We start from the raw sequence: 27,010 nt of genomic DNA, 5'->3' as shown, positions 1-27,010 counted from the left end.
CTCCATATTTAAAGTGCAAAGACCATTGCGATCTTCCCCAGTGGTCCAGTGGTGAAGACTCTCCACTCCCACTGCACGGGACAAAGCTTCGATTCCTGGTTGAGGAACTAAGATCCCACATGTTGCATGCCACCCCCCATCACAAAAAATGTAAAGACCCTTCTTTACCTAGCAATTCAAATTTTAGGAATTATACTGAGGAGCTACTAAGAAAAATCTTCAGAGAAGATAAGTTAATATGTGAAAAGAATTGAAAACATTCTCCAGCACATAGTAGGCACCAATGTCAGCCACAAAAATAGAAGTACACTAAATGTCCATCTGTATACAATTGGATGAAAAAAAAAAAAACAGTCCATTAAATAGAATACTACTAGGCATTAAAAATTAAGATGTGTCTAGGTTTCTGTTTGTATCTGTTATATATCCATGACATATGTTGAATACAAAAAACACATTTAATGGTGCTTTGCTGTGGTTCTGTTTCTATAAAAGGACACACACGAGTGCATGATAAGCATAGAGACATGTACAAAAGAGTGTTCCCTCACATCTGAATATCTCTAGGTAGATTTATTTTCCTTTTATCCTCTTTATCATCATCATTTTTAATAGACATGATTTTGAGCTTATCCCGTGTTAATTTTATAATCAGAAAAATAACTATTATTATATTAGGAAACTTTAAAATATATAACAACACGTGCATTGGGGGAACTTAAAATCTGATAAAAATTGACTACACTGTAAAAGAATTCATCTTATACTCCATGTATCCATACAGAGAAAATACTAATGTCAAAAAACAGATGCATTCTAAAATTTGATCTGAAATAGACAAAGTGTAGAAACTCCAAAGTTTCGGCCTAATAACTCAGTAAAAGCTGCCTTCAATTCTCAGGAAACGGTAGTTTTTTCACTAACCTAAAGGTTAGTCAACAGATGAATGCATTATGTTTGTTTAGCATATTCAAGTGTCTCTGAAAGTCATTTTATCAATTTTGTAATTTTACCTGAAGGAGCGATGCTGAATGTCACATAGCATTTAAATAAGCGAGGTTGTCGCTTTTCCTAAATTGTTTTCTGAAAACCCTATTACATTTTACGTTCCAGTCATAATAGAGGCTTTGCCATTATGCGTGCTTTGCCACGTGCTGGTTTTGTTGTTATTGCTTTGATTCGTGAAATACGTAAAATAAGTGATTTTATCCTCTCATGTCATTCGTTCTGCTTATAGTCACTGAATACATGCTGGAATGATCAGCTGGATAACTCATTTTCATTTGTCCTCAATCAACCCACTGATGGGCCTAAAACAGATGCTTTTAAGTGAGAACTGTGGCTCATTTTTGCTTGAATGTGCATAGTAAAAAGAAAAATTGATCTTTTAGATTACCTGTGGATTAAAAAACAAAGTAAACAAGCAAACAAACAAACTCAGTAACTAACAGAAGAAGGTGTCATCTCAGACTCAAAGGAGTTAGTGCAGCAAGTTTTTCTCTAGTGCTTTTCTTCTTCATGCCAAAATGCCTTCACCACCAGACTCTAAACATGAGAGTGCTTAGGACCAGCCAGCCATGGGCTTGAACTCTGTTTCTGTGACTTTTCCCAATCTTGTAGGTTTAAACCCCATCTCACTGCAGAGGACTCTAAGTTTATTTCTTGCGTTCTGAGCTCCAGACTCCTGTCTCCAGCTGCTTCTTGATATCTCCAAAGTGTCTAATTGGCATCTCCAAGATAACACGTCCAAGCTTACAATCACATTTTCCCTCCAGATTTCTTTCTCCTCCAGTCCTTCACACCTCTGTTGTACGAGGCCAAAACATCTCTGGCTCCTCAACACCTCCACCCAGGCCAGACATCATGTGTCTGACATGACCACCTGCATCTCTACTGACCAGACTCTGTCTTCCCTGAAAATCTGGAGTAGCCTTCTCCCTGATCTGGTCCTCCTTACCTCATTTTAGCCCATTCTCTGCTGAAAACTTCCAGAATTGTGTCTCTGAAAAACAACTGACTTTGAAGGGTGATGGAAATGTTTTGGAATGGAGGGAGCTGATGGTTTGCAAATCATTGTGAATGTCACTGATTTATATTAATACTTTCATGGTTAATTGTATGGTATGAATTTTATTTTAATAATTAAAAAAAAGAAAAGATTTTAAGAAAGTTACCCAGTAGCTGGGTGACCAGTTGAGAATTTGTATTGTACTTCGTCTTTGAATACTGTAGGTGTACCAGGAAACAATGAGACCTTATAAAAACAGAGATCCAGTCCTGACAGTTACTATTCAGTGATGTGCCCCTGAACTTACTGAGAAAACAGGAACTGCTGACCGTGGTCCCCAAGGCCCTTTTTAGGATGTGCCTGCTGCTCACCTGCTCTCATCAGGGTGACGGCACATTTAGCTTGAATGCTGGAGAGACTTATATGAAGGGACTCTTTTCCAAGGTATGGGCAACGCTAAGGGACTGCACCAGGGGTGGACAGGCAGCCAGTGTCTCATCAGTGGAAGCAGTAGGGGGAAATGGTGTTTCCAGACCCTAGGAGATCAGGAGACTTGGAGTTGGAGTGTTCTAGTGACTGAGGGTCTCAGTTCTACAGGTGTGAGCAAGGCGGGAGGGCCACGGACAGCAGGAAACCCCCAGCTCTTTTGCCTCAGGCCTTCTGATCTCGCACAGATTCCTCTACTGGCTGAATCCAACTGCCTGTTCAAGGGCAAGGATGCCTGGGAGATTAAGCACGAGGGCACAGGTGATTTTTTCTAATAGCTATATGAGCCCTGACTACAGACAGTATTAGATATTGTAGTGCTGCAGACATGAATTTGGTAGGAAAGTGAACATCAAATACCTTGTCTTTAGCATTGAACATATCTTGGGCTTCCCTGATAGCTCAGTTGGTAAAGAATCCGCCTGCAATGCAGGAGACCCCGGTTCGATTCCTGGGTCAGGGAGATCCACTGGAGAAGGGATAGGCTACCCACTCCAGTATTCTTGGGCTTCCCCTGCGGCTCAGCTGGTAAAGAATCCGCCTGCAATGTGGGAGACCTGGGTTCGATCCCTGGGGTGGGAAGATCCTCTGGAGAAGGAAAGGCTACCCACTCCAGTATTCTGGCCTGGAGAATTCCATGGACTGTATAGTCCATGAGGTTGCAAAGAGTCAGACACGACTGAGCGACTTTCACTTTCACTTTTTCACTTTCTATCTAAACACTTAAAAGCACAGGGATTTTTCTTGGACCCTAAACATGGAATGCTACGTCCTACTCTCTTCCTATGTCTTGCCATCAACTGTGTTGTCCTTTCTGAGAATCACTTAGTAGAAAGGGAGCAAATGGAGTGCCCCTCGTCTCGCCCCAGACAGCGTCTAGCCATACAGACCTTTCTTGTCTTTCCTGAAGAGGATGGTCTCTGTCTGGTTTGACCTTTACAAGACCTTTTGACATTCTAGTCTCAGTAGTTCCACCAAAATTCCTTGACACTTGAGACCTCTGCAATCCCATTTGTATTGCCCCCTCCCCAGTTCAGCTCCAAAACTGCTGAATTTTGTGGAATCAAATTTGTAGGTGACTTGCTCACTCTAAGGCTTGAAACACTTCTACTGGACAAAGAATATTCTGTTGACTGGATGCATGAATAACTAAATGAATGAACAGAAAAAGGATTGAATGATCCCATTGGGTCATGATGATGTTCAAGTACAAAGATCTCAAACTGTGAAGCTCACTAATCACTTTCCTATAGTCATAATTGGTAGTTTTTCTGTGTTGATCAAGAGAAGTCATCATGGAAGAAATTGACCTTAACTCAGTTATATTCACCAAGGCTAAGATATAATAATTTCTAGTGATTCTTCACTCTGGCTACTTAAAAAAAAATGCTCGTGTCAGGGCCCACCTGAGATCACCTTTATCAGAATCTCCAGAGGTGGTGACTGCGTCAGGATTCTTAATTTCCCCATTATGTCTGGAGCAATGACTACTATGATTGTCTAAATAAGCATCCATTTGATTGTTGAGGAATGAATTTTTTTACTCAATGACATTTTAGTGGGTGTCTACCATACAGTTAAGTCCATGGACATTGACTGTCATCCGTTACCTGTTCACACCTGCAAGGATTTGCTTCCTTTCTGGCTACCTAGATGCCATGCTCAGATTTCCTGAATTCTTCTCATCCTTCAAGGGCTCATTAAAGACCCCCCACCCCATATAGCCTCTCTGATCCCCTCCCTTGGTGATCTTTTGTTGCCTGAATTTTCATGATATATCATTTCTGACAGTTAATGGGTTTTATCATATGTAACTCTACAGTGTAAATTTCATTTTTCATCAGACAAGTGTGCCTTTATCTTCCCAAGTAGACTTTGCTTAATTTACTGTAGACTACCCAGAGTTCCTAGTAATACCTTGTTTTTAGGCACTCAGCATGTCTGCTGAAAATGAAAACCATAGAAACAACACACAAAAAAATGCACATTTTCCCTAATCTCTGATTTGGGTAATAGATTTTCTTGAGGAACATGAGAGAGAAGAAAATATGTTTGAAGGAAAATGTGCAATAATGAAAGTTCAAACTTGGAGTTATGGAAATGAAACTCAGAAATAAAAACTTGAGAATGATCATCAGAGATTAAAGTTGAGTCTTAATGTTCTGATTCGCAGTCATATTTTCCATGAAAAATAACCTCTCAATGGAGTGTCTCTAAGAGGCAAGATAATTTGAAGCATGGGAGCCTGTATTTATAGCCTAGTTCTGTCTCTCTTGTTTGTTACCTGTCCTTGCAGGATTCTGCAACCTCTTAAATCTTTAGTTATGAATCTGTAAAATGAAATCAATAGCAGTACCTCCCTCCCTAGCTTGGGGTAAGGATTTAATGAAACAGTACATGTGACCTGATATTGGGCCAATAAATGAGGACTTATGATTACTGTTAGTATCGCTGCGATGAAGCCCCAGTGTCAGACATTTTGATGTCACTGAAAATAAGACCTAGTTTTAAAATTAATATAGTGGACAGAGGAAGGATTTAGTTTTTTAAGTTACCCTTTATCTCAGTCTGATTTTTGGTTCAGTATTTTCCAGGGACAATTGTAGCTCTGTATGTATAATATTTTTAGCAGAAGACTGCAGAATTAAATGTTTGCAAGAAAAATTATTTGTAAAAGTTGTTTCAGAACCGAATGTACTTCATTCTATGAACTCAAATGACTTCTTGAAATTTCTCAAGTTACATGACCTGAGGCTAAAAAGAAGCTGGCAAAAGATGAAAAGGAGAACATTCTCTCGTGTTCATGTATTCTGCTTCAAAGGATTGCATGCCACACCACCTGTCTGCAATTTCAAGTATCGGATTTATGTGCCTGACATTTGTTGGATTGTTCATATGGATCATGGTCAGACTGTTATCTGACTTTCACTCTCACCTACAAGGGCAGTGCCACTGAATGAGGGCAATGCATTTTCTCTGTGTCTGTTTCCTCATCTGTAAAACAGAGTTGATTGACATTTTACCTGAGTTAATAGATGCAAGGTGATTAGCAAAGACCCTAGTGTATAACAAAAACTCAAAAAACGTTAGATATTTTCGGTTATTATTCATATTTTTTAAATGTGATCTTATTTTGGATGCCTAGCTCAGCCACACTCTCTGAAAGTTTGAGATCCTTGTATATTACCATCATCATCACCCAAGAACTTCATTCATTTACTTGTTCATTCATTCAATTATTCATCCATTCAGAAATGAATAATTATGAAGAGCCTACTAAAAGCCAAATTCTTTTCAATCCTGTTCATTGGAGAGCTGAATTAAAATTTCCATCTCTGATTCCCAGCTGTCTTTTACTCTCCCATCTATGTCTTCATCAAGATTGCTTTTCTTTGAGAGCCATAGAAACTAAGGGTGTGCTTTAAAAGAGAATTTTTTTATTGAAGTATATAGTTGCTGTATGGTGTTACATAGGTTTGGGCTTCCTAGATGGCACTAACAGTAAAGAACTTGCCTGCCAATCCATTCCAGTATTCTTGCCTGGAGAATCCCATGGACACAAGAGCCTGGCAGGCTACAGTCCAGGGTTACAAAGAGTTGGACACAACTGAAGTGACTTAGTACACATGTACATTATATAAGTTACATATATACAATATAATGAGTCACTATTTTAAAAGGTTATACTTCATTTATAGTTATTATAAAATATTGGCTATATTCCCTGTGTTGTACAGTTTATCCTTATAGCTTATTTTATATCTAATAGTTTGTATCAGAAATTATGATGGCTTATCTCTCACATTTTTTCCCCAATCATTATATAATAGAATATTTGTCTTTGACTCTCCCTGCACACACACACACACACACACACACACAGGCCCAAACTTAAGCTCCTTTATTTTATATGTAGTTTGGGGGCACAAAATTGCTGAGATGTGCAACCAAAGTATAAGAAATTATTTTTATTAGCACATACAAGAATGTGATTATTGTCAGAAAAAGGACATCATTTTTAACTGCAATCACTTTTAGAAAAAGAGGCCCAGGGCCAGTTTCCAGATATAACACTCAGTCTGGGTGCTTTGGTGACATTTTTTCAAGGTTCTGGCATATCCAAGGTCATTGAGGAAGGATATAGTTTCATACAAACCCAATTTTATATTCCTAACTTGATCTCTTGGGAATTGAGAAATAGAAAATTCTATGGTTCGTTTACAGAATGCTGTGATCAAACATGAACTCATGACTTTCACAGATGGTTACTATCAGATGTTGACATCTGCAGGGGAGGAAATTTTCCCTCTGCCTATCTTAGGTTCTCCAGTTGGGCCCCCATAATTTAGGCAAATGACAGATTAACAGGAGAAAAACAGAAATTTATTAACATGTTCAGGGCATATAAATATGGGAGTACCCATTGATGAGTGAAGGTAGAACTTGGGCTTATACACCATTTTAGGGTAAGTAAAGGAAAAGGAGTGTGGCCTTCTTAGGGGTGGAGATAAGTTGTGCAAGAGTGATCAGGAAAAGTATGGAAAACAAGAGCTATATATTAAGGTCCTTCATGCATACTGAAATCAGTGTCTTCACCACATTTGAGTTGTTAAGAATCTTCCTCTTCTTGGCATAAGAGGAGACATCTTGACAAATGTGTGTTTCCTTTATAATATGTTTTTAAAAAGTAAAAGTGTTAATTGCTCAGTCATATCCAACTCTTTCCGACCCCATGGACAGTAGCCCACCAGACTCTTCTCCAGGCAAGAATACTGAAGTGGGTTGCCATTCCCTTCTCTAAGGGATCTTCCCAACCCAGGGATCGAACCCAGGTCTCCTGCATTGCAGGCAGATTCTTTAACATTTGATATAAATAAAAATTCCTTTACAACAGGAGAACTTTTGCTGACTTGGGAGTTTTTCCTGACTGTTAGTGCTCCCTGGCCTTTAGCTCAAATTATACATATGCCAAAAGTGGCATATTTCAGGGTGGCACATTCTGGTACACTTAACATCCAAATTATTTTTTACTACAATTTAATTTTTAAAAATTACCCTGGGAAGAACTTCCCCATTCTTAGACAGGAGCCATTGCCCTGTCCCAATTGGAGACAGGATTCATTTCCTATGACTAGAATCTGGTGGCATTCCTTTACTATAAACACTTAATAGAAGAATTCTAAAGAAATTTGAATCTGCAGTCTCCAACTTAGAATGGAAATAGAGGGCATAGACACACTTGAGTCTTGATTCTTCAAAAATAGTCATCATCTTTTGTCTATAAAATTGTTTGCATACTCAGTCACTCAGTCATGTCCAACTCTTTGCAACACCATGGACTGTAGCCTGCCAGGCTCCTCTGTCCATGGAATTTCCCAGGCAAGAATACTGGAGTGGGTATTTCCTCCTCCAGAGGATATTCCCAACCCAGGGATCAAACCCACATCTGCTTTGCCTCCTGCATTGGCAGATGGATTCTTTACCACTTAGCCACCCTTAGTTTTAATTTAATTCAGGTTCTGAAACAACAGTGAAGATTAGTTTATTAACTACTCATCAAAAATTTAAGTGACTATTGGCCTTTTGCTCATGCTATTCTATACCAACTTGAACTAAACTTTCAGTGTATACTGCTGGGTGGTGCTAGTGTTAAAGAACCCACCTACCAGTGCAGGAGACATAAGAGTCACAGGTTTGACCCCTGGGTTAGAAAGATCCACTGGAGAAGGAAACGGCAGCCCACTTCAGTATTCTTGCCCAGAGAACCCCATGGACACAGGAGCTTGGTGGGCTACAGTCCACGGGGTCACAAAGAGTTGGACACGACTGAAACAACTTAGCACACACGTGCTGGTGCTAAAGTTAAAAAATCAGAGTGTTGCTGCGATCAGTTTTGACTTTGGAACAAGCCTCAACATTGATGACTGTATCTCGTGTCAGAGTTGTTTTAGAACTTCAGGAATTAAAATGACTCATGGGGGCTCAGGTGGATTTTATCAGCTTCAAGAGGAATTTTCCTGGTGTGTAATAGTGAAGATCTGATTCATTTTCTGGTGTAAAGAACTGCTCACTCTTCACCCATGCTGGAGTTAAACATTTCTGTTGCTCAGTCGTGTTTGACTCTTTGCAACCCCATGGACTTCAGCATGCCAGGGTTCCCTGTTCTTCACTATTTCCTGGAGCTTGCTCAAACTCACGTCCATTGAGTCAGTGATGGTGATGCTTTCTAACTATCTCGTCCTCTCTCTCCCCCTTCTCCTCCTGCCCTCTATCTTTCCCAGCGTCATGGTCTTTTCCAATGAGTCGGTTCTTTGAATCAGGTGGCCAAAGTATCAAGCTTTAGCTTCAGCTTCAGCATCAGCCCTTCCAATGAATATTTAGGGTTGACTTCCTTTAGGACTGACTAGTTTGACCTCTTTGCTGTCCAAGGGATTCTCAAGTCTTCTCCAGCATCACAATTCAAAAGCATCAGTTATTCAGTGCTCAGCCTTCGTTATGGTCCAGTTCACTTACCTGTACATGACTACTGGAAAAATAGGTGGCTTTGACTTCAGGGGTCTTTGTTGGCAATGTGATGTGTCTGCTTTTTAATAAACTCTCTTGGTTTTCCATAGCGTTCCTTCCAAGAAACAAAAGTGTTTTAATATCATGGCTTCAGCCAAATCAACTATACTCCAATAGAAAATAGAAAAAGAAAATTTCTATGATGCAAGACACTAAGTGTTAAAATAATTTTTTTTCCTTTTTTTAATGCACTCTTAACTGATGCCAAAATCTGAGCACACTAGTACCCAGTCAAATCTCAGAGATAGAGTTTTGGGTGAAGTAGAAAAGAATAGCTACATTGCTTTGCCAGGCAGAAGGGGACTTGACAGACTCCTGTCCTTGAAACTGTGTGTCCCAACCTATCAAGAGAAAATTGGATTAAAGATTAATTGACCGTGGCTCTGTCCTTCAGAACAAGACCCAAGTCCCCCACAGCCAATCCCTCCCATCAGGAAGCTTCCATAGCCTCTTATCCTTATCCATCATAGGGCAGACAGAAAAAAAATCTGAAGCACAGGAAACTAACCGAACTGATCACATGGATCACAGCCTTGTCTAACTCAATGAAACTGTGAGCCATGCCATGTAGGGCCACCCAAAACAGAAGGATCATGGTGGAGAGTTCTGACAAAATGTGGTCCGCTGGAAAAGGCAATGGCAGACCACTTCCATATTCTTGCCTTGAGAACCCCATGAACAGTATGAAAAGGCAAAAAGATAGGACACTGAAAGATGAACTCTCCAGGTCATTAAGTGCCCAATACACTATGGAGAAGAGCAGAGAAATAGATTCAGAAAGAATGAAGAAGCTGAGGCAAAGTGAAAACAATACCCAGTTGTGGATGTGACTGCCGATGGAAGTAAAGTCTGATGCTGTAAAGAACAACACTGCATAGCAACCTGGAATGTTAGGTCCGAGAATCGAGGTAAATTGGAAGTGGTCAAACAGGAGATGGCAAGAGTGGACATCGACATTTTAGGAATCAGTGAGCTAAAATGGACTGGAATGACTGAATTTAATTCAGATGACCATTATATCTATTATTGTGTGCAAGAATCCCTTAGAAAAAATAGTGTAGCCCTCAGAGTCAACAAGAGTCTGAAATGCAGTACTTGGGTACAATCTCAAAAGCGACAGTATGATCTCTGTTTGTTTCCAAGGCAAGCCATTCAATATCACAGTGATCCAAGTCTGTGCCCCAACCAGTAAACCAAGGAAGCTGAAGTTGAACAGTACTGTGAAGACCTATAAGACTCTAGAACTAACACCGAAAAAGATGCCCTTTTCATCATAGGGGGCTGGAATGCAAAAGCAGGAAGTCAAGAGATGCCTAGAGTTACAGGCAAGTTTTGCCTTGGAGTAACGACTAAGGTCCGTCTAGTCAAGGCTATGGTTTTTCCAGTAGTCATGTATGGATGTGAGAGTTGGACTGTGAAGAAGGCTGAGCGCCGAAGAATTGATGCTTTTGAACTGTGGTGTTGGAGAAGACTCTTGAGAGTCCCTTGGACTGCAAGGAGATCCAACCAGTCCATTCTGAAGGAGATCAGCCCTGGCATTTCTTTGGAACGAATGATGCTAAAGCTGAAACTCCAGTACTTTGGCCACCTCATGCGAAGTGTTGACTCATTGGAAAAGACTGTGATGCTGGGAGGGATTGGGGGCAGGAGGAGAAGGGGACGACCGAGGATGAGATGGCTGGATGGCATCATGGACTCGATGGACGTGAGTCTGAGTGAACTCTGGGAGATGATGATGGACAGGGAGGCCTGGCGTGCTGCGATTCATGGGGTCGCAAAGAGTCAGACACGACTGAGCGACTGAACTGAACTGAACTGAACTGAGTACATCATGCAAAATGCCGAGCTGGATGAAGCACAGGCTAGAATCAAGATTGCCAGGAGAAATATCAATAACTTCAGATATGCAGAGGACACCATGCTTATGGCAGAAAGTGAAGAGGAACTCAAGAGCCTCTTGATAGAAGAGAAAGAAGAGAGTGAAAAAAGCTGGCTTAAAGCCCAACATTCAAAAATCTAAGATCATGGCATCCAGTCCTATCACTTCATGGCAAATGGATGGGGAAACAATGGAAACAGTGGGAGACTTTATTTTGGGGGGCTCCAGAATCACTGCAGATGATGACTGCAGCCGTGAAATTAAAAGATGCTTGCTCTTTGGAAGAAAAGCTATGACCAATCTAGACAGCAGATAAAAAAGCAGAAACATTGCTTTGCTGACAAAGGTCTGCCTAGTCAAACCTATGTTTTTTCCAGTAGTCATGGATGGATGTGAGCGTTGGACCATAAAGAAAGCTGAGCACAAAAAAATTGATGCTTTTGAACTGTGGTGTTGGGGAAGACTCTTGAAAGTCCCTTGGACAGCAAGGAGATCAAACCAGTCAATCATAATGAAAATCAGTCCTGACTATTCATTGGAAGGACTGATGCTGAAGCTCCATTACTTTGGCCACCTGATGCAGAGAGCTGACTCATTAAAAAAGACCCTGATGCTGGTAAAGATTGAGGGCAAAAAGAGAAGGGAATGACAGAGGATGAGATGGTTGGATGGCATCACCAACTCGATGGACATGTGTTTGAGCAAGCTCCAGGAGTTGGTGATGGACAGAGAAGCCTGGCATTCTGAAGTAAAGTGCATGAAGTTGCGGAGTTAAGCGTGACTTAGTATGACTTAGTATGACTAACTGAACTGAACCTGGAAGGACCTGTTGAGGGGTTTGAGGGGTTTTATAACAATGCTTCAAGGGCGGGGTTGCTGATAAGGTAGGGTGTGAGTAGTGCTTTTCTTCCCTTACTCACTTCTTAGGTGGTTGTCTCCTGACCTTTATGAGCTTCTCTGGTCTCCTGTCCCTTTACAATTCTGTTGCCTCAGGTGGTTTCTTGGCTGCTCCTCCCTTAATTAGCAACCTTGGCATCTGCTCTTTGAAACTCAGGGAAGGTCATGGAGGCTGGAGTGTTTGTTGCCCACAGGAAATGGGAAACGAAAAGAACTTCATGCCCAGGAGCCTCAGAGGTCCTGCTCCATTTCATAAACTTCTTTATTGCAACTGTTTTTAAATATTTCTCTGCATGCATGACATACAAGTTTCCTATCACATCCATTTCCGTAATTAACACTCTTATCAAAATGACATTTGCATAACACAGTTTTTTAAAAATAGTGTCTTTTTATAGTTAACATATTACATTATGTAGATTTAAGGTGGACAGTGTGTTGATTTGATACATTTATATACTGCGGTATGATTACTATCTTACTGCAGTAAGATAGTAATCATAGAAACCCAAGTAAGACGGTAGGTGTTGCAAGAGGCATCAGAAGGCAGACATACAAACCATAATCACAGAAAACTAGTCAATCTAATCACATGGACCACAGCCTTGTCTAACTCAATTAAACTAAGCCATGCCGTGTGGGGCCACCCAAGACAGGTGGGTCAAAGTGGAGAGGTCTGACAGAATGTGGTCCACTGGAGAAGGGAATGGCAAACCACGTCAGTATTCTTGCCTTGAGAACCCCATGAACAGTATGAAAAGGCAAAATGATAGGATACTGAAAGAGGAACTCCTCAGGTCAGTAGGTGCCCAATATGCTACTGGAGATCAGTGGAGAAATAACTCCAGAAAGAATGAAGGGATGGAGCCAAAGCAGAAACAACACCCAGTTGTGGATGTGACTGATGATAGAAGCAAGGTCCAATGCTGTAAAAAAGCAATATTGCATAAGAACCTGGAATGCCAGGTCCATGAATCAAGCCAAATTGTAAGTAGTCAAACGGGAGATGGCAAGAGTGAATGACGACATTCTAGGAATCAGCGAACTAAAAAGGACTAGAATGGGTGAATTAAACTCAGATGACCATTATATCTACTACTGTAGGCAGGAATCCCTTAGAAGAAATGGAGTAGCCATCATGGTCAGCAGAAGAGTCTAAAATGCAGTACTTGGATGCAATCTCAAAAATGACAGAATGATCTCTGTTCGTTTCCAAGGCAAACCATTCAATATCACAGTAATTCAAGTCTATGCCCCAACCAGCAATGCTGAAGAAGCTGAAGTTGAACAGTTGAATGAAGACCTACAAGACCTTTTAGAACTAACACCCAAAAAAGATGTCCTTTTCATTATAGGGGACTGGAATGCGAAAGTAGGAAGTCAAGAAACACCTGGAGTAACAGGCAAATTTGGCCTTGGAATATGGAATGAAGTAGGGCAAAGGCTAATAGAGTTTTGCCAAGAGAACACACCGGTCATAGCAAACACCCTCTTCCAACAACACAAGACTCTACACATGGACATCACCAGATGGTCAACACCGAGTCAGATTGATTATATTCTTTGCAGCCAAAAATGGAAAAGCTCTATACAGTCAGCAAAAACAAGACCGGGAATTGACCGTGGCTCAGATCATGAACTCCTTATTACCAAATTCAGACTTAATTGAAGAAAGTAGGGAAAGCCGCTAGACTATTCAGGTATGACCTAAATCAAATCCCTTATGATTATACAGTGGAAGTGAGAAATAGATTTAAGGGCCTAGATCTGGTAGATAGAATGCCTGATGAACTATGGACAGAACTTCATGACATTGTCCAGGAGACAGGGATCAAGACCGTCTCCATGGAAAAGAAATGCAAAAAAGCAAAATGGCTGTCTGGGGAGGCCTTACAAATAGCTGTGAAAAGAAGAGAAGCGAAAAGCAAAGGAGAAAAGGAAAGATACAAGCATCTGAATGCAGAGTTCCAAAGAATAGCAAGGAGAGATAAGAAAGCCTTCCTCAGCAATCAATGCAAAGAAATAGAGGAAAACAACAGAATGGAAAGACGAGAGATCTCTTCAAGAAAATTAGAGATACCAAGGGAACATTTCATGCAAAGATGGGCTTAGTAAAGGACAAATGGAATGGACCTAACAGAAGCAGAAGATATTAAGAAGAGGTGGCAAGAATACACAAAAGAACTGTACAAAAAAGATTTTCATGACCCAGATAATCAAGATGGTGTGATCACTCACCTAGAGCCAGACATCCTAGAATGTGAAGTCAAGTGGGCCTTAGAATGCATCACTACAAAGCTAGTGGAGGTGATGGAATTCCAGTTGAGCTATTTCAAATCCTGAAAGATGATGCTGTGAAAGTGCTGCACTCAATATGCCAGCAAATTTGGAAAACTCAGCAGTGGCCACAGGACTGAAAAAGGTCAATTTTCATTCCAACTCCAGAGAAAGGCAATGCCAAAGAATGTTCAAACTACCGCACAATTGCATTCATCTCACACACTATTAAAATAATGCTCAAAATTCTCCAAGCCAGGCTTCAGCAATATGTGAACCATGAACTTCCAGATGTTCAAGCTGGTTTTAGAAAAGGCAGAGGAACCAGAAATCAAATTGCCAACATGTGCTGGATCATCGAAAAAGCAAGAGAGTTCCGGATAAACATCTATTTCTGCTTTATTGACTATGCCAAAGCCTTTGACTCTGTGGATCACAATAAACAAAACTGTGGGAAATTCTGAAAGAGATGGGAATACCAGACCACCTGACCTGCCTCTTGAGAAACCTATATGCAGGTCAGGAAGCAACAGTTAGAACCGGACATAGAAAAACAGACTGGTTCCAAAAAGGAAAAGGAGTACGTCAAGGCTGTATATTGTCACCCTGCTTATTTAACTTATATGCAGAGTACATCATGAGAAATGCTGGACTGGAGGAAGCACATGCTGGAATCAAGATTGCCGGGAGAAATATCAATAACCTCAGATATGTAGATGACACCACCCTTATGGCAGAAAGTGAAGAGGAGCCTCTTGACAAAAGTGAAAGAGGAGAGTGAAAAAGTTGGCTTAAAGCTCAACATTCAGAAAACAAAGATCATGGCATCTGGTCCCATCATTTCATGGGAAATAGATGGGGAAACAGTGGAAACAGTGTCAGACTTAATATTTTGGGGCTCCAAAATCACTGCAGATTGTGATTGCAGCCATGAAATTAAAAGACACTTACTCCTTGAAAGGAAAGTTATGACCAACCTAAACAGCATATTAAAAAGCAGAGACATTACTTTGCCAATAAAGGTCCATCTAGTCAAGGGTATGGTTTATCTAGTGGTCATGTATGGATGTGAGAGTTGGACTGTGAAGGAAGCTGAGCATGGAAGAATTGATGCTTTTGAACTGTGGTGTTGGAGAAGACTCTTGAGAGTCCCTTGGACTGCAAGGAGATCCAACCAGTCCATCCTAAAGGAAATCAGTCCTGAAGGTTCATTGGAAGGACTGATGCTGAAGCTGAAGCTCCAATACTTGGCCACCTGATGTGAAAAACTGACTCCTTGGAAAAGACCCTGATGCTGGGAAAGATTGAAGGCAGAAGGAGAAGGGGATGACAGAAGATGAGATCGTTGGATGGCATCACTACTCAATGGACATTAGTTTGAGTAAGCTCTGGGAGTTGGTGATGGATAGGGAGGCCTGGCATGCTGCAGTCCATGGGGTCACAAAGAGTCGGACACGACTGAGCGACTGAACTTGTTTTCTCTTGTCTTGATGGTAGCCATTCTGACAGGTGTGAGGCAGTAGTTCATTATGATTTTGACTTGACTTTTCCTGATGAGTAGTGACGCTGAACATCTTGTTATATACCTGTTGCCCATTTCGGTGTCTTCTTTAGAAAAAAAAGTCTACTCGGTTCATCTATTTTCTAATATAGTAGTTTATTTTTTTTTTGTTACTGAGTTGTATGATTTCCTTGTGTATTTTGGATGTTAACCCCTTAGCATATTTATGGCTTGCAATTATCTTCTCCCTTTTCATAGATTGCCCTGTCATTTTGTGATTGTTTGTGTTATGCAGAAGTATTTTATTTTGATGTAATCCCCCTTGCGTTTTGCTTTGAGCAAAAATTACTATAGCAACATTTTGGTAAACCTTAGCATTCACTCACAATCAGTGCTTTTGTTTTTAAAAGCTTTAAATGAGCGTTATTTATTCATCTTTTAGGTATACATCTTTTCCATGTATACCATTGGAAAGAATTATCAAAATAGTCCCAATTCAACAATTGCACCTTGAGAGACATGATGTTTAAGGGGTAAGATAGGAGTATTTATGTGGTGCACCCAAATATATATACATGTGCACACACAGACACATACTTGTGCATGTGTGCAGTGTGTTCACTCACACATGTACAGACGTTCATACACTTGTATATGTGCATAATCACACACACACATGCTCACACACAAATGCACACAGCATAAATTCAGGGTGTCATGGGCCTCCAGATTTTGATCAGTCACCCATGAATCAAGGTATCAGTGGTAGGATATGGAAAAGGTACTGACGGTCATCCATCCCCCAACCCCCATTTTCCACTCTCACCCCATCGGCTCTGTCCTTGACCTTTTTGTAAAATGAACCTCTCTGCTCTCTCTCTTGCCCAGGTGCACAAAGTTTCACTCTTAGAATAAGACAAATGACAGATTCGTTTAAAGTAAATCTTCATACATTCAGTTAATTTTAATTAGTTGATTAATCGAAAATAAAAATGTAAAGCATTCATTTAAAATGAATTCAATCCAACTGTTCTTTGGCTTGAGCCTCACCTGTGTTCAGGGATTGTGTTTCAGGTTTAAAAACTAAAGTGAGGAGGTCATAGGAAAGTCTTGTATCATCAAAAGACAGCATTTGATTTTATCATGCTTTAAGATTTGTAACTGTTAAATACTTCTTTCTAGTCAATCCGATTCCTTTTTTTTTTAAATAGTCTTTGTCTCCTTTCAGAAAAAAACTCACAATTACCCTCAATTAAAACAGAGTAAAGGATCCAATGAAAGTAATTAAGATTTTATTAAAGAAATTTTAATAAACCAATTATGTCTCATGAATATGGATAATCGTAAGGAAAAAAAAAGCCATCCTGTGCCTGAAATAAAAATAAACTAAATTTGAAATATATTTAGTATACATAATTAGTTATTTAAATGTCTTCTCAACTAAACCTACTGTCAAAATTATGTTTGAAGCAGCAGTAATTTTATACCAATAAAGGAAAGCTATTGAATACATATAATTAGAGGAAAGATGCTATAAAGCAATTTTATGAGAGATTATAATCTGGGAGAAATTAGCATATTTTCATCAGGTAAATTAAAATTTGCTAGTGACCATCAACCAAAATACTAAAACATCTTTATGTTATATTTAGATAAGAATAAACAGGGTGGCTTATGGCTTCTGAGTACCATTGTGAATTAAATTTTTTTCCAGTTTTTCCATGAATTGAAATTTTAGTATTACCTTGGCTAATGTAGAATTATCAGGGAATTAATATAGGAAAATTACCCAAATAATAGCCCTCTAATGATAAACTGCTTGTTTTTTAGTGATAAAAATTCTTCTCTGCTTAGTAAAGTAGAATTTCTGTAGAGTCAAAGGTTATACTCCCATGTAAACAGCGTTTCTATGTTCTCATTGAGCTGTGTTATTTTTAACATTACATCTTGCATCTGCCGTTCTATCCTTTCAAATCAGTACTTCCTTCTGTGCTAGCAGTGCTACTATATGAGAGAATAGCATGTAAGATATCTACATTACCATATGTAAAATAGATAGCAAGTGGGAATTTGCTGTGTGACACGGGGGGCTCAACCCAGAGCTCTGTGGCACCCTAGAGGGCTGGGCCGGGATGGGAGATGGCAGAGGTATTCAGGAGGGAGGGGGCTTGTGTACACCTGTGGCCGATTCATGTTGATGTACGGCAGAAACCAATACAAAGAAAGAAAACAGTGTTCACTGCTTAGAGCGCACTCGTCTTTTAAGGGTCATGTCATCCAATTATTAACTCTTGTCATCATTTTGCAGCTACTTGGTGAGCATCTAGTGCGTGTCAGAACGTATCCTATGTGCTCTGTGTTCTGTCTGCTGCAAATGCTCAGGGTCCTTGCTTCATTTCTTGGGTGGTACCTTGTTGTGGAAAAGAGCAGTGAGCTAATGACAGAAGACCAAGTACTGAAAAAGCATAGGAGTCAGTGGAGCAAGGAGAGTAGTAGGTGAGCAGGGAGTAAGAGGCATGAACTTCGAGTCACAAAATAATTGTCACAGGTATGAAACATACAGTGTTGGGAACACAGTCAGCAATTATGTAGTATCTTTGTATGGTGACAGATGACAGCAAGACTTATGGTAATCATTTCAAAATGTATAGAAATGTCAAACCACTATGTTGTGCAGCAGGACCTAACATAGTGTTGTAGGTCAATTATACTTCAAAAACAGACAACTCATTGAAAACGAGATCAGATTTGTGGTTACCAGAAGCAAGAGCAGGGGAAATTAGATGATGACCATCAAGATACAAAAGTCCAATTATAAGATCAATAAGTACTAGGATTATAATGTACAGCAGGATAAATATAGTTAACACTACTCTATGTTATATGTGGAAGTTAAAAGAGTAAATCCTCAGAGTTCTCATTATAAGAAAAAATATTTTTCTATATTGTCAATGTTTTGTCTTTATGAGATGATGGATGTTCACTAAACCTATTGTGGTCATCATTTTGTGGTGTATATAAGCCAGATCAGTATGCTGTACACCTTAAATTCATAGAATGCGGCATGCCAATAATATCTTCATGAAATGAGGATGGGGAGAAGAAAGCTTGGGGAATGTAAGATGATCATGAGGTCTTTGATAAAAATTAAAATAGGAGATCTGACAGCAAGTCTGGAAAGCTAGTTTGCGTGAGTGTGTGTGTGTGTGTGTGTGTGTGTGCACTCAGTCATGTCTGACTTTCTTTGCCACCCCATGGACTGTGGCTTGCCAGGCTCCTCTGGCCATGAGATTTCCCAGACAAGAATACTAGAGTGGGTTGCAATTTCCTCCTCCAGGGAATCTTCCCAACCCAGGGATTGAAGCTGCATCTCCTGGGTCCCCTGCATTGGCGGGTGGATTCTTTACCACTGAGCCACCTGGGAAAATAGTTTGCTGCTGCTGCTGCTAAGTCGCTTCAGTTGTGTCCAACTCTGTGTGATCCCCTAGACCATCCCACCAGGCTCCCCCAACCCTGGGATTCTCCAGGCAAGAACACTGGAGTGGGTTGCCATTCCCTTCTCCAATGCATGAAAGTGAAAAGTGAAAGTGAAGTCACTCAGTCATGTCCGTCTCTTTGCAACCCCATGGACTGCAGTTGGCTCCTCCATCCATGGAATTTTCCAGGCAAGAGTACTGGAGTGGGTTGCCGTTGCCTTCTCTGGGGAAAGTAGTTTAGCCTGAGCCAAAAATCTTCTCTGAGTTTAGTGCATTTAAGTTACATGTGAATAGAAGGAAGGATCAGCCTTAGAAAGGTCTAGAGAACAATGTTCCAGATTGAAACAATAAATCCGAGAAATGTGAGTTACAATCAAGCTTGTTGTTCAAGGAGAAGAAATGAGACTAAGACGAGCATACTGAGTTGCATTTATGCGAGAGCCATATAGGCAGGGACTTTTTGTTTTGTTCACTAATGTCCCCTCTGTATCAAACAGAGCCTGGTGCACAGTGGGTCTGTGTGGACTGAGTAAGTGAATAAACCAAAGGTTTTGATTCAAAGTGAATTTAGAGAATGAGAGAAAGGCCTGATCATGAAACTACAGTCAGAAATTTAATTTTATTTTAAGCACAACCGAATATTTTAAGGAGTGTGTGGTAGACAGTAACCCCTGAAGATGTGAGCCTGTGAATATTATCTTAGGCAGTAAAAGGGACTGTGCAGGCGGGATTAAGTGAAGGATCTTGAAGTGGGTAGGGGGAGATAATCTTGGATTATCTGGGCAGGCTTAATGTGATCACAGGTGTCCTTACAACAGTTAGGGAGGAGGTTCAGTCAGAGAAGAGGAGGTGATCATGGATGCTGAGGTTGAAGTGATGCGGGCTTTGACCATGGAACCCAGGCAGCCTTTAGCAGCATAAAAAGGCAAGGAAATTCTTCCCTAGAGCCTACATAAGGAGCGCTGTCTGTTGTGTTCTGCTGGTCCATTTTAGACTTCAGGCGTCCAGAACTGTAAGATAATACATGTGCCCTATGATAAGCACAGCATTTGCAGTCACTTGTTACAGCAGCAGTAGGAGACTAGTACATTATTCCAAATTAAAGACAGTGTTTGGCCATTTTGCAAGTCCCAGATATGAAGAAGGATACATTCTTAAAAGTTAAATATTATTCCTCACCCAAATTAAAATGCATTTTAGATTTAGTGACAAGGTTTAGAGCCCCTTCCTCTATCTTCTGTCCTCTCACAATAGACTTTAGAAGAGGCCAGAGGAGTTGTAGGGAATGAGAAAACAAGTGAATCTAAGGCAGAATGAGACGTGCAACGAGAAAAAAGTGCTGGGAAGGGGAAAAGTGAGCCCAGTAGACAGAGGAGGAGAGGGAGGTGAAAGGAAGGGACATTAGTTACCAGTGCTGCATAATGACTTCAGTTCAGTGCAGTTCAGTCGCTCAGTTGTGTCTGACTCTTTGTGATCCCATGGACTGCAGCAGGCCAGGCCTCCCTGTCCATCACCACCTCCCGGAGTTTACTCAAACTCATGTCCATTGAGTCGGTGATGCCATCCAACCATCTCATCCTCTGTTGTCCCCTTCTTCTCCCACCCTCAGTCTTTGCCAGCATCAGGGTCTTTTCAAATGAGTCAGTTCTTCGCATCAGGTGGCCAAAGTATTGGAGTTTCAGTTTCAACCTCAGTCCTTCCAATGAACATTCAGGACTGATTTCCTTCAGGATGGACTGGCTGGATCTCCTTGCAGTCCAAGGGACTCTCAAAAGTCTTCTCCAACACCACAATTCAAAAGCATCATTTCTTCTCTGCTCAGCTTTCTTTATATTCCAACTCTCACATCCATACGTGACTACTGGAAAAACCATAGCTTTGCCTAGACGGACCTTTGTTGGCATAATGACTTATCCCTAGTTTAACAATTGAAAGAACAATTGTTTGCTGCACACGCTGTCTGAGTGGCAGGAACCGAAGAGTGGCAGGTCTGCGTGTCTCTGGCTCAGGGTCTCGCACAGATGAGGCCACATTGTCTGTAGGCTGGAGTCGAGGGTCTACTTCCTAGGGGGCCCATTCTTCTCCACGTGGGCATCTTCATGGTACTTGAGGGTTCTCACAGGTGACGGTAGGGCCCCCTCAAATAAGCTACCTGAGACAGAGCTGGGCCGAAGCCACAGTGCCTTGTGTGACCTCGTCTCAGATTTCACTCTGTCATCTCCTCTATGATCTGTGGGTCAGAAACAGGGTACTTAGTCCAGACCTCACTCGAAGGGGAAAGGATCAGGCCTCTCCATGTGAAGGGAACATCAGGAAACCACCCTGGAAAAGAGAGGGGAAGGAGTGAAGAGAAATTTGAGCAAAACACCTATTTCCCATTTGTTCATGGAGAATGCTTAGATATGTCCATGTTTTTCTCCACTAATCTGTCTCCCTTCACCAGGGACTAATGGATGTGTGTGTGTGTGTGTATAAGTATATTGTGTAAGTGTGTATGTGTGTGAATACCTGTGAATGTGTGTATATGTATAGGTGTGAGTTTCTGTGAGTATGTGTATATATGAGAGTGTGTATGTATATTGTGTGGGTGTGTGTGGGAATACATGTGAATGTGTGTATACGTGTAGGTAAGAGTGTGTATAAATGTATGTGTGTAACTGTGTATGTGCAGGTATATTGCATGAGTGTGTGTATGTATGTGTGCGTAGGTGTGAGCATGTGTGTATGTATGTGTGTGAGTATATGTGAATATTTGTGTGAATGTATGTAGGGGTGTGTGTGTGTATTTGTAAGTGTATGTGAATGTACATGTGCATCGTGTGCGTGTGTGTAAGTATATTGTGTGAGTATGTGTATATGTGTAGGTGTGTGTATATGTGAATATATGTGTGCAGTGTAGGTGTGACTGAATCTGTATGTAAGTATGCTGTATGAGTGTGTGGATGTATGTAGGTATGAGTGTATGTGTCTGTGAGTGTGTGTGAATGTACGTGTGGATGTGTGTGTGCATGTGAGTTAGTGTGTGTGTAGGTGTCTGGCAAGACAGGTGTAGAGTCCCAGCTGTTCCCACTCTTGACTCCGGCCAGTCGCACCTCGCTTTACCTCAGTGTCCCCAGAGACTGCTGCTTCTACACTCAAGCTCATCTCTGTCCAGATAATATAACCCAAACTCCAAGTTTGGAGGGCCCCCTGCTGCTAACTGGTTTGCTGAATTTCCCCTAAAATAAATTCTGCAGTATTGCACCCACTTTACCAAGTCCTCATCCATGCAGGCATGGAAAAACCTGTCCCTGACCAGAGATACCTGTGTTTCTCAGAGTCCAAGGAGCCCATGTGGGCTGCAGATAGAAACCAGGAGAGAACATTCAGAGATTTGGGTCAAGCACTGTGGTAAGTTGATCAGCCTGTGAAACACAGATGGGGCCCGTCTGGAAAGGCGGAGGGACGTGAACAGGAAACTTCTGTCCATGCCTGATTCGGAATTAGGTTACAGTGATGAATGAATTAATAAGAAAGCTGAGGTGGAACAGCCAGATGAAGAGTCGCCTGAAATGTCCCCTTCTTTCCCATGTTTCCCTTCTTATCAGATAGTACGTGAGGCCTTCACCTCATCTTTGATTTCCTCCTTTCTTTTCCTACCTCTTTTCTATTAGGAAGCAGTAAAAATTTCTTTATTATTATTAGAACGTCTTTAGAATCTTTTAACTTCACTGAATGATAAAAATGGAGAAGTCTTTTACTGTTTAGTCTTTAGAGGAGATGTATTTTATAGCAAAATATAGAACCCATGTTTTAAGACATTTGCAAGCCTCAATTTTCATGTATTGGTACTTTCAAATCAGGATTTAGTAATGGAAAAATTCAGTGTTTAGTGTCTGTATACGGAGAAGGCAATGGCACCCCACTCCAGTACTCTTGCCTGGAAAATCCCATGGATTGAGGAGCCTGGTAGGCTGTGGTGCATGGGGTCGCTAAGAGTCGGACATGACTGAGCGATTTCACTTTCACTTTTCATTTTCATGCATTGGAGAAAGAAATGGCAACCCACTCCAGTGTTCTTGCCTGGAGAATCCCAGGGACGGGGAAGCCTGGTGGGCTGCCCTCTTATGGGGTCTCACAGAGTTGGACACAACTGAAGCGACTTAGCAGCAGCAGCAGCAGCAGTGTCTGTATATGTGTATTGTATACTTAGAAAAACAGAATAGCCTATAATGGAAAATAATCTGAAAAAAATGTATATCAGTTCAGTTCAGTTGCTCAGTCGTGTCCAATTCTTTGCAACCCCATGAAGCACAGCATACCAGACCTCCCTGTCCATCACCAATTCCCGTAGTCCACCCAAACCCATGTCCATTGAGCCGATGATGCCATCCAGCCATCTCATCCTCTGTCATCCCCTTCTCCTCCTGCCCTCAATCTTTCCCAGCATCAGGGTCTTTTCAAATGAGTCAGCCCTTCACATCAGGTGGCCAAAGTATTGGAGTTTCAGCTTCAACATCAGTCCTTCCAATGAACACCCAAGGCTGATCTCCTTCAGAATGGACTGGTTGGATCTCCTTGCAGTCCAAGGGACTCTCAAGAGTCTTCTCCAACACCACAGTTCAAAAGCAACAGTTCTTTTTCTCTCAGCTTTCTTCATAGTCCAACTCTCACATCCATACATGACCACAGGAAAAACCATAGCCTTGACTAGATGGACCTTTGTGGACAAAGTAATGTCTCTGCTTTTTAATATGCTGTCTAGGTTGTATATATATATATGTATATAAATGTGTGTGTGTGTGTGTGTGTGTGTATGAATCACCTTGTAGTACATCTAAAACTAATGCAACATTGCAAATCAACTATACTTCAGTTAAAAAAATGTGCAAACCCTTTATTGTGATATTTTTTAAAGTTACCCTCAAACTTGGGAGTAGATAGGAATTTCATTTAAATGTGCTTTTTTAAAACTGAGAAGTATTTATTTTAATAGAGAAAAGAATATTGTTGTGAGACTATGAATAAATGAAAGTATTCATCTTGATTATTTTGATCATCCAAAATTCAGTAAAATGTTTCCTAATGGAATGAATTAAAAAGCAGCTTCATATATTATTTAAATCAAAATAAATGCACGTGATAATACTCCTAGCATTTCACATCTGTTCAAGTCAGAATGTATTTTGAGCAGCTTCTGTGCACCAATAAGCATTTCTATATAGGATGCTAATGGCAATGCAAACATGCACACAGAAGTATATAGAAAATGGCCCATATACTAACCACAGAGGCAAGTAGGAAAGGCCAAATAGTAATTTGTTTAGGCTTGGGAGCCATACTATGTTGGTCCCCAAATCTCAGCTTTTTCCCTTGTAGGACACAAGCAGCCATAGACAATATGTAAATGAACAGACAGAGCTGTGTTCCAGTAAAACTTTATTTACAAAAACAGGCAGACAGGATTCACCCTCAAGACAACCCCCTGTACTAACAATTCATTTTTACATTCAAAGCACCAAAAACATTTTTTTCTCTTGCATTTACCTAAATAAAATTCCCAGAAAATGTTCTTTTGAAAGACCAGTGGAAAAGTTTGTTTCTAAAGTCACATTTTTGTAGAACTGATTTAAAAGTATTATTTTAGTTATTAATCAGATATCATTGATTTTCAGGTTAGTATTAATGCCTTTGGGTAGTTCAATATGAGCAAAGCAAGAAACTAATAAAACAAATTTAAGAAATAAGTGAGTTCTGTTTATTAACAACATGATAGATGAAGCACAATCTCACTTAAAAATCAATTGAAAAGTTACTAAATAAGTAAACTATAAGTTGTGTTTCTAAAGATAGCTATGATATTTTATTCTCAGTATCTGCAGTGATGATGTCTATTATTTACATTAGCCTTGGGAGAAATACAGTCTTTCACAGGAAAAGAGAATATTATTCTTTTTTTTTTTTACTTTTATGTGTACAATTTTGAACAATAAAAATAGCAATTATTTTAAAAGCATTTCAAGTGATATTATAATGTATATGTAATTCTTAGACCTTTTCTGAAATTAATTCCATTTTAAGCTCTCTGTCTATTGTTGACACACTATTCCATTTCTACTGCTCTCTTTGCTGTTACATAAGGAAGAACAATCCCTAGGCCCTCCATGAGCATTGTTTTAAGAGAAAAGCTAACAGAACCAGTGAAAGCAAATTTTAATTCCTTGTTGAGCCTGTGAGCACCAGACCCTATACTGGATCCTTAAAAGGTCCTGCACAATGATGGCTGGTTCAATAGGAAACTCAGTGAATCCAATAGACCACAGGTGCATGTTGAGATCCTGGATAAAACAAAGATGTCTTCCTTGTCTATTTCAGATGTCTTATTAGTCCATTTCAGTGGACTTTTGGAACTTTTTGGTCTTGGTTTGAATTTGGGGACTTGGATTCATTGTAGTAATTGTGAATAGAAGCAGGGTTGATATCCTCAATTCCATTGGTGCTCTCACCCTAAATTACTCTCCATGATGGAATGAGTATAATCATGTTACAGTTCCTCTGCCGATGTGTTAGATTTGCATAGCACTTTTGTAATGGGTTCACACAAATGCTCTAAAGTGAAGGGCATGCTCTAGAACACGTGCTTACACCATCTTAGTCTCTCCTGCTTACGCTGTTAACTTGATTAAGGAAAATGGTGACCATCCAAAACTCTGTGTATATCTCGCAGGAGTTCTTTGGAATCTCTCGTCTTGCGATGCACTCAAAATGCCAATTATCCAGGACACCCTGGCAGTGTTGACCAACGCGGTGATTATCCCACACTCAGGCTGGGAAAACTCACCTCTTCAGGATGATCGGAAGATACAGCTGCATTCCTCACAAGTGCTGCGAAATGCCACTGGATGCCTAAGGTGAGTCCCGCATCATTGTCACTTCCTCCTGTCTTCAGGTGCTTTTTGTTTCTGTAACTTTATTGCTGTTTTGCTGAGGAGCAGAATGTCCTAGAATATTCTTATGGCAATAGAGTGCAAGAAGCTAGCAAAAGTCATTTCTAATGCGGTACTGAAGAGATATATTCATCTTCCTTTGCCCTGTACCTACCCCAGAATTTGACTTATTTAACATGTTTTCTTAGATCTTAGGCAAAAAATACATAAATAAATGTTGTCAGCACAACCAAATATAGTTTTTTTTTGATTGACAACAAGTGTTGTGACATAACCAGGCGACCAACTGGTTGGAGGAGTCTATGACAAACACATAGGGATCGCAGTAACTGTCTCTGGTATCTATTTTTATTTTAAAAAAATTTTCAATGTGACTGCTAGAGCTTGTAATTCTTAAAAATAGCTCTTTAATAAGGCCTGTGGTGTGAAATGTCTTTTTTAAATAATAAAAGTAGCAAATGTGTTGTAATTATCTCCCAATGTGTTTTTTCGAAACTCATCATCGAAATCTCTTGAGATATTTTACATGTTCCGTTTAGTTTTTGGTCTTAGAAAAAAGAATGTAATAATTAAGGAATGCTTATTCTAATCTCTAGAAACGGTGTTCCCAAGGATATTGTACATTGTACGAAAGTGAGGAATCTCTGCCAGTTTAACTTAATGGTGGGATATATGTGGTTTAAGATATCTAGTCAAATAGTCTATATTTCAAAAGTAAAACGTACAGAGTTGCTTTAGCTGGGCTGCCTCAAAGCTGCCACTTCTCTTACAGTTGATCAGCTTCTAGGTGTAAGTGCCAGTCTCAACTGAGAAGAAACAGAATCACTTCAGTGACATTAATAATAAAGTTCTCATGAATATTTATAACAGTACTCTTAGCCTCCAGTCTTGAGAGGTATGTGTGTGTGTGTATGTGAATGTGCATGCATAAAGGGAGCTAAAGAGAGCTGGCCTCCATAAATATCAGCTTGCATTCATGGACAGGAACAGGAAACC

General features: G+C 40.3%; 1 protein-coding gene across 2 annotated transcripts in view; it reads left to right on the top strand.

Annotated features, from left to right (window-relative positions):
* Nucleotides 1–27,010, top strand: part of CTNND2 (catenin delta 2) — a 1,103,557-nt gene that overhangs the window by 878,951 nt on the left and 197,596 nt on the right. For both annotated transcript variants that reach the window (XM_040262515.1, XM_040262516.1), the window contains one exon: nt 25,795–25,978. In XM_040262515.1, coding sequence (XP_040118449.1) covers nt 25,795–25,978 — 184 coding nt within the window. The remainder of the gene's footprint in view (nt 1–25,794; nt 25,979–27,010) is intronic.

Source organism: Oryx dammah, unplaced genomic scaffold (assembly GCF_014754425.2).
Source record: "Oryx dammah isolate SB20612 unplaced genomic scaffold, SCBI_Odam_1.1 HiC_scaffold_20, whole genome shotgun sequence".
NCBI classification, from domain to species: domain Eukaryota; kingdom Metazoa; phylum Chordata; class Mammalia; order Artiodactyla; family Bovidae; genus Oryx; species Oryx dammah.
This window is presented reverse-complemented; position numbering and strand designations above follow the sequence as displayed.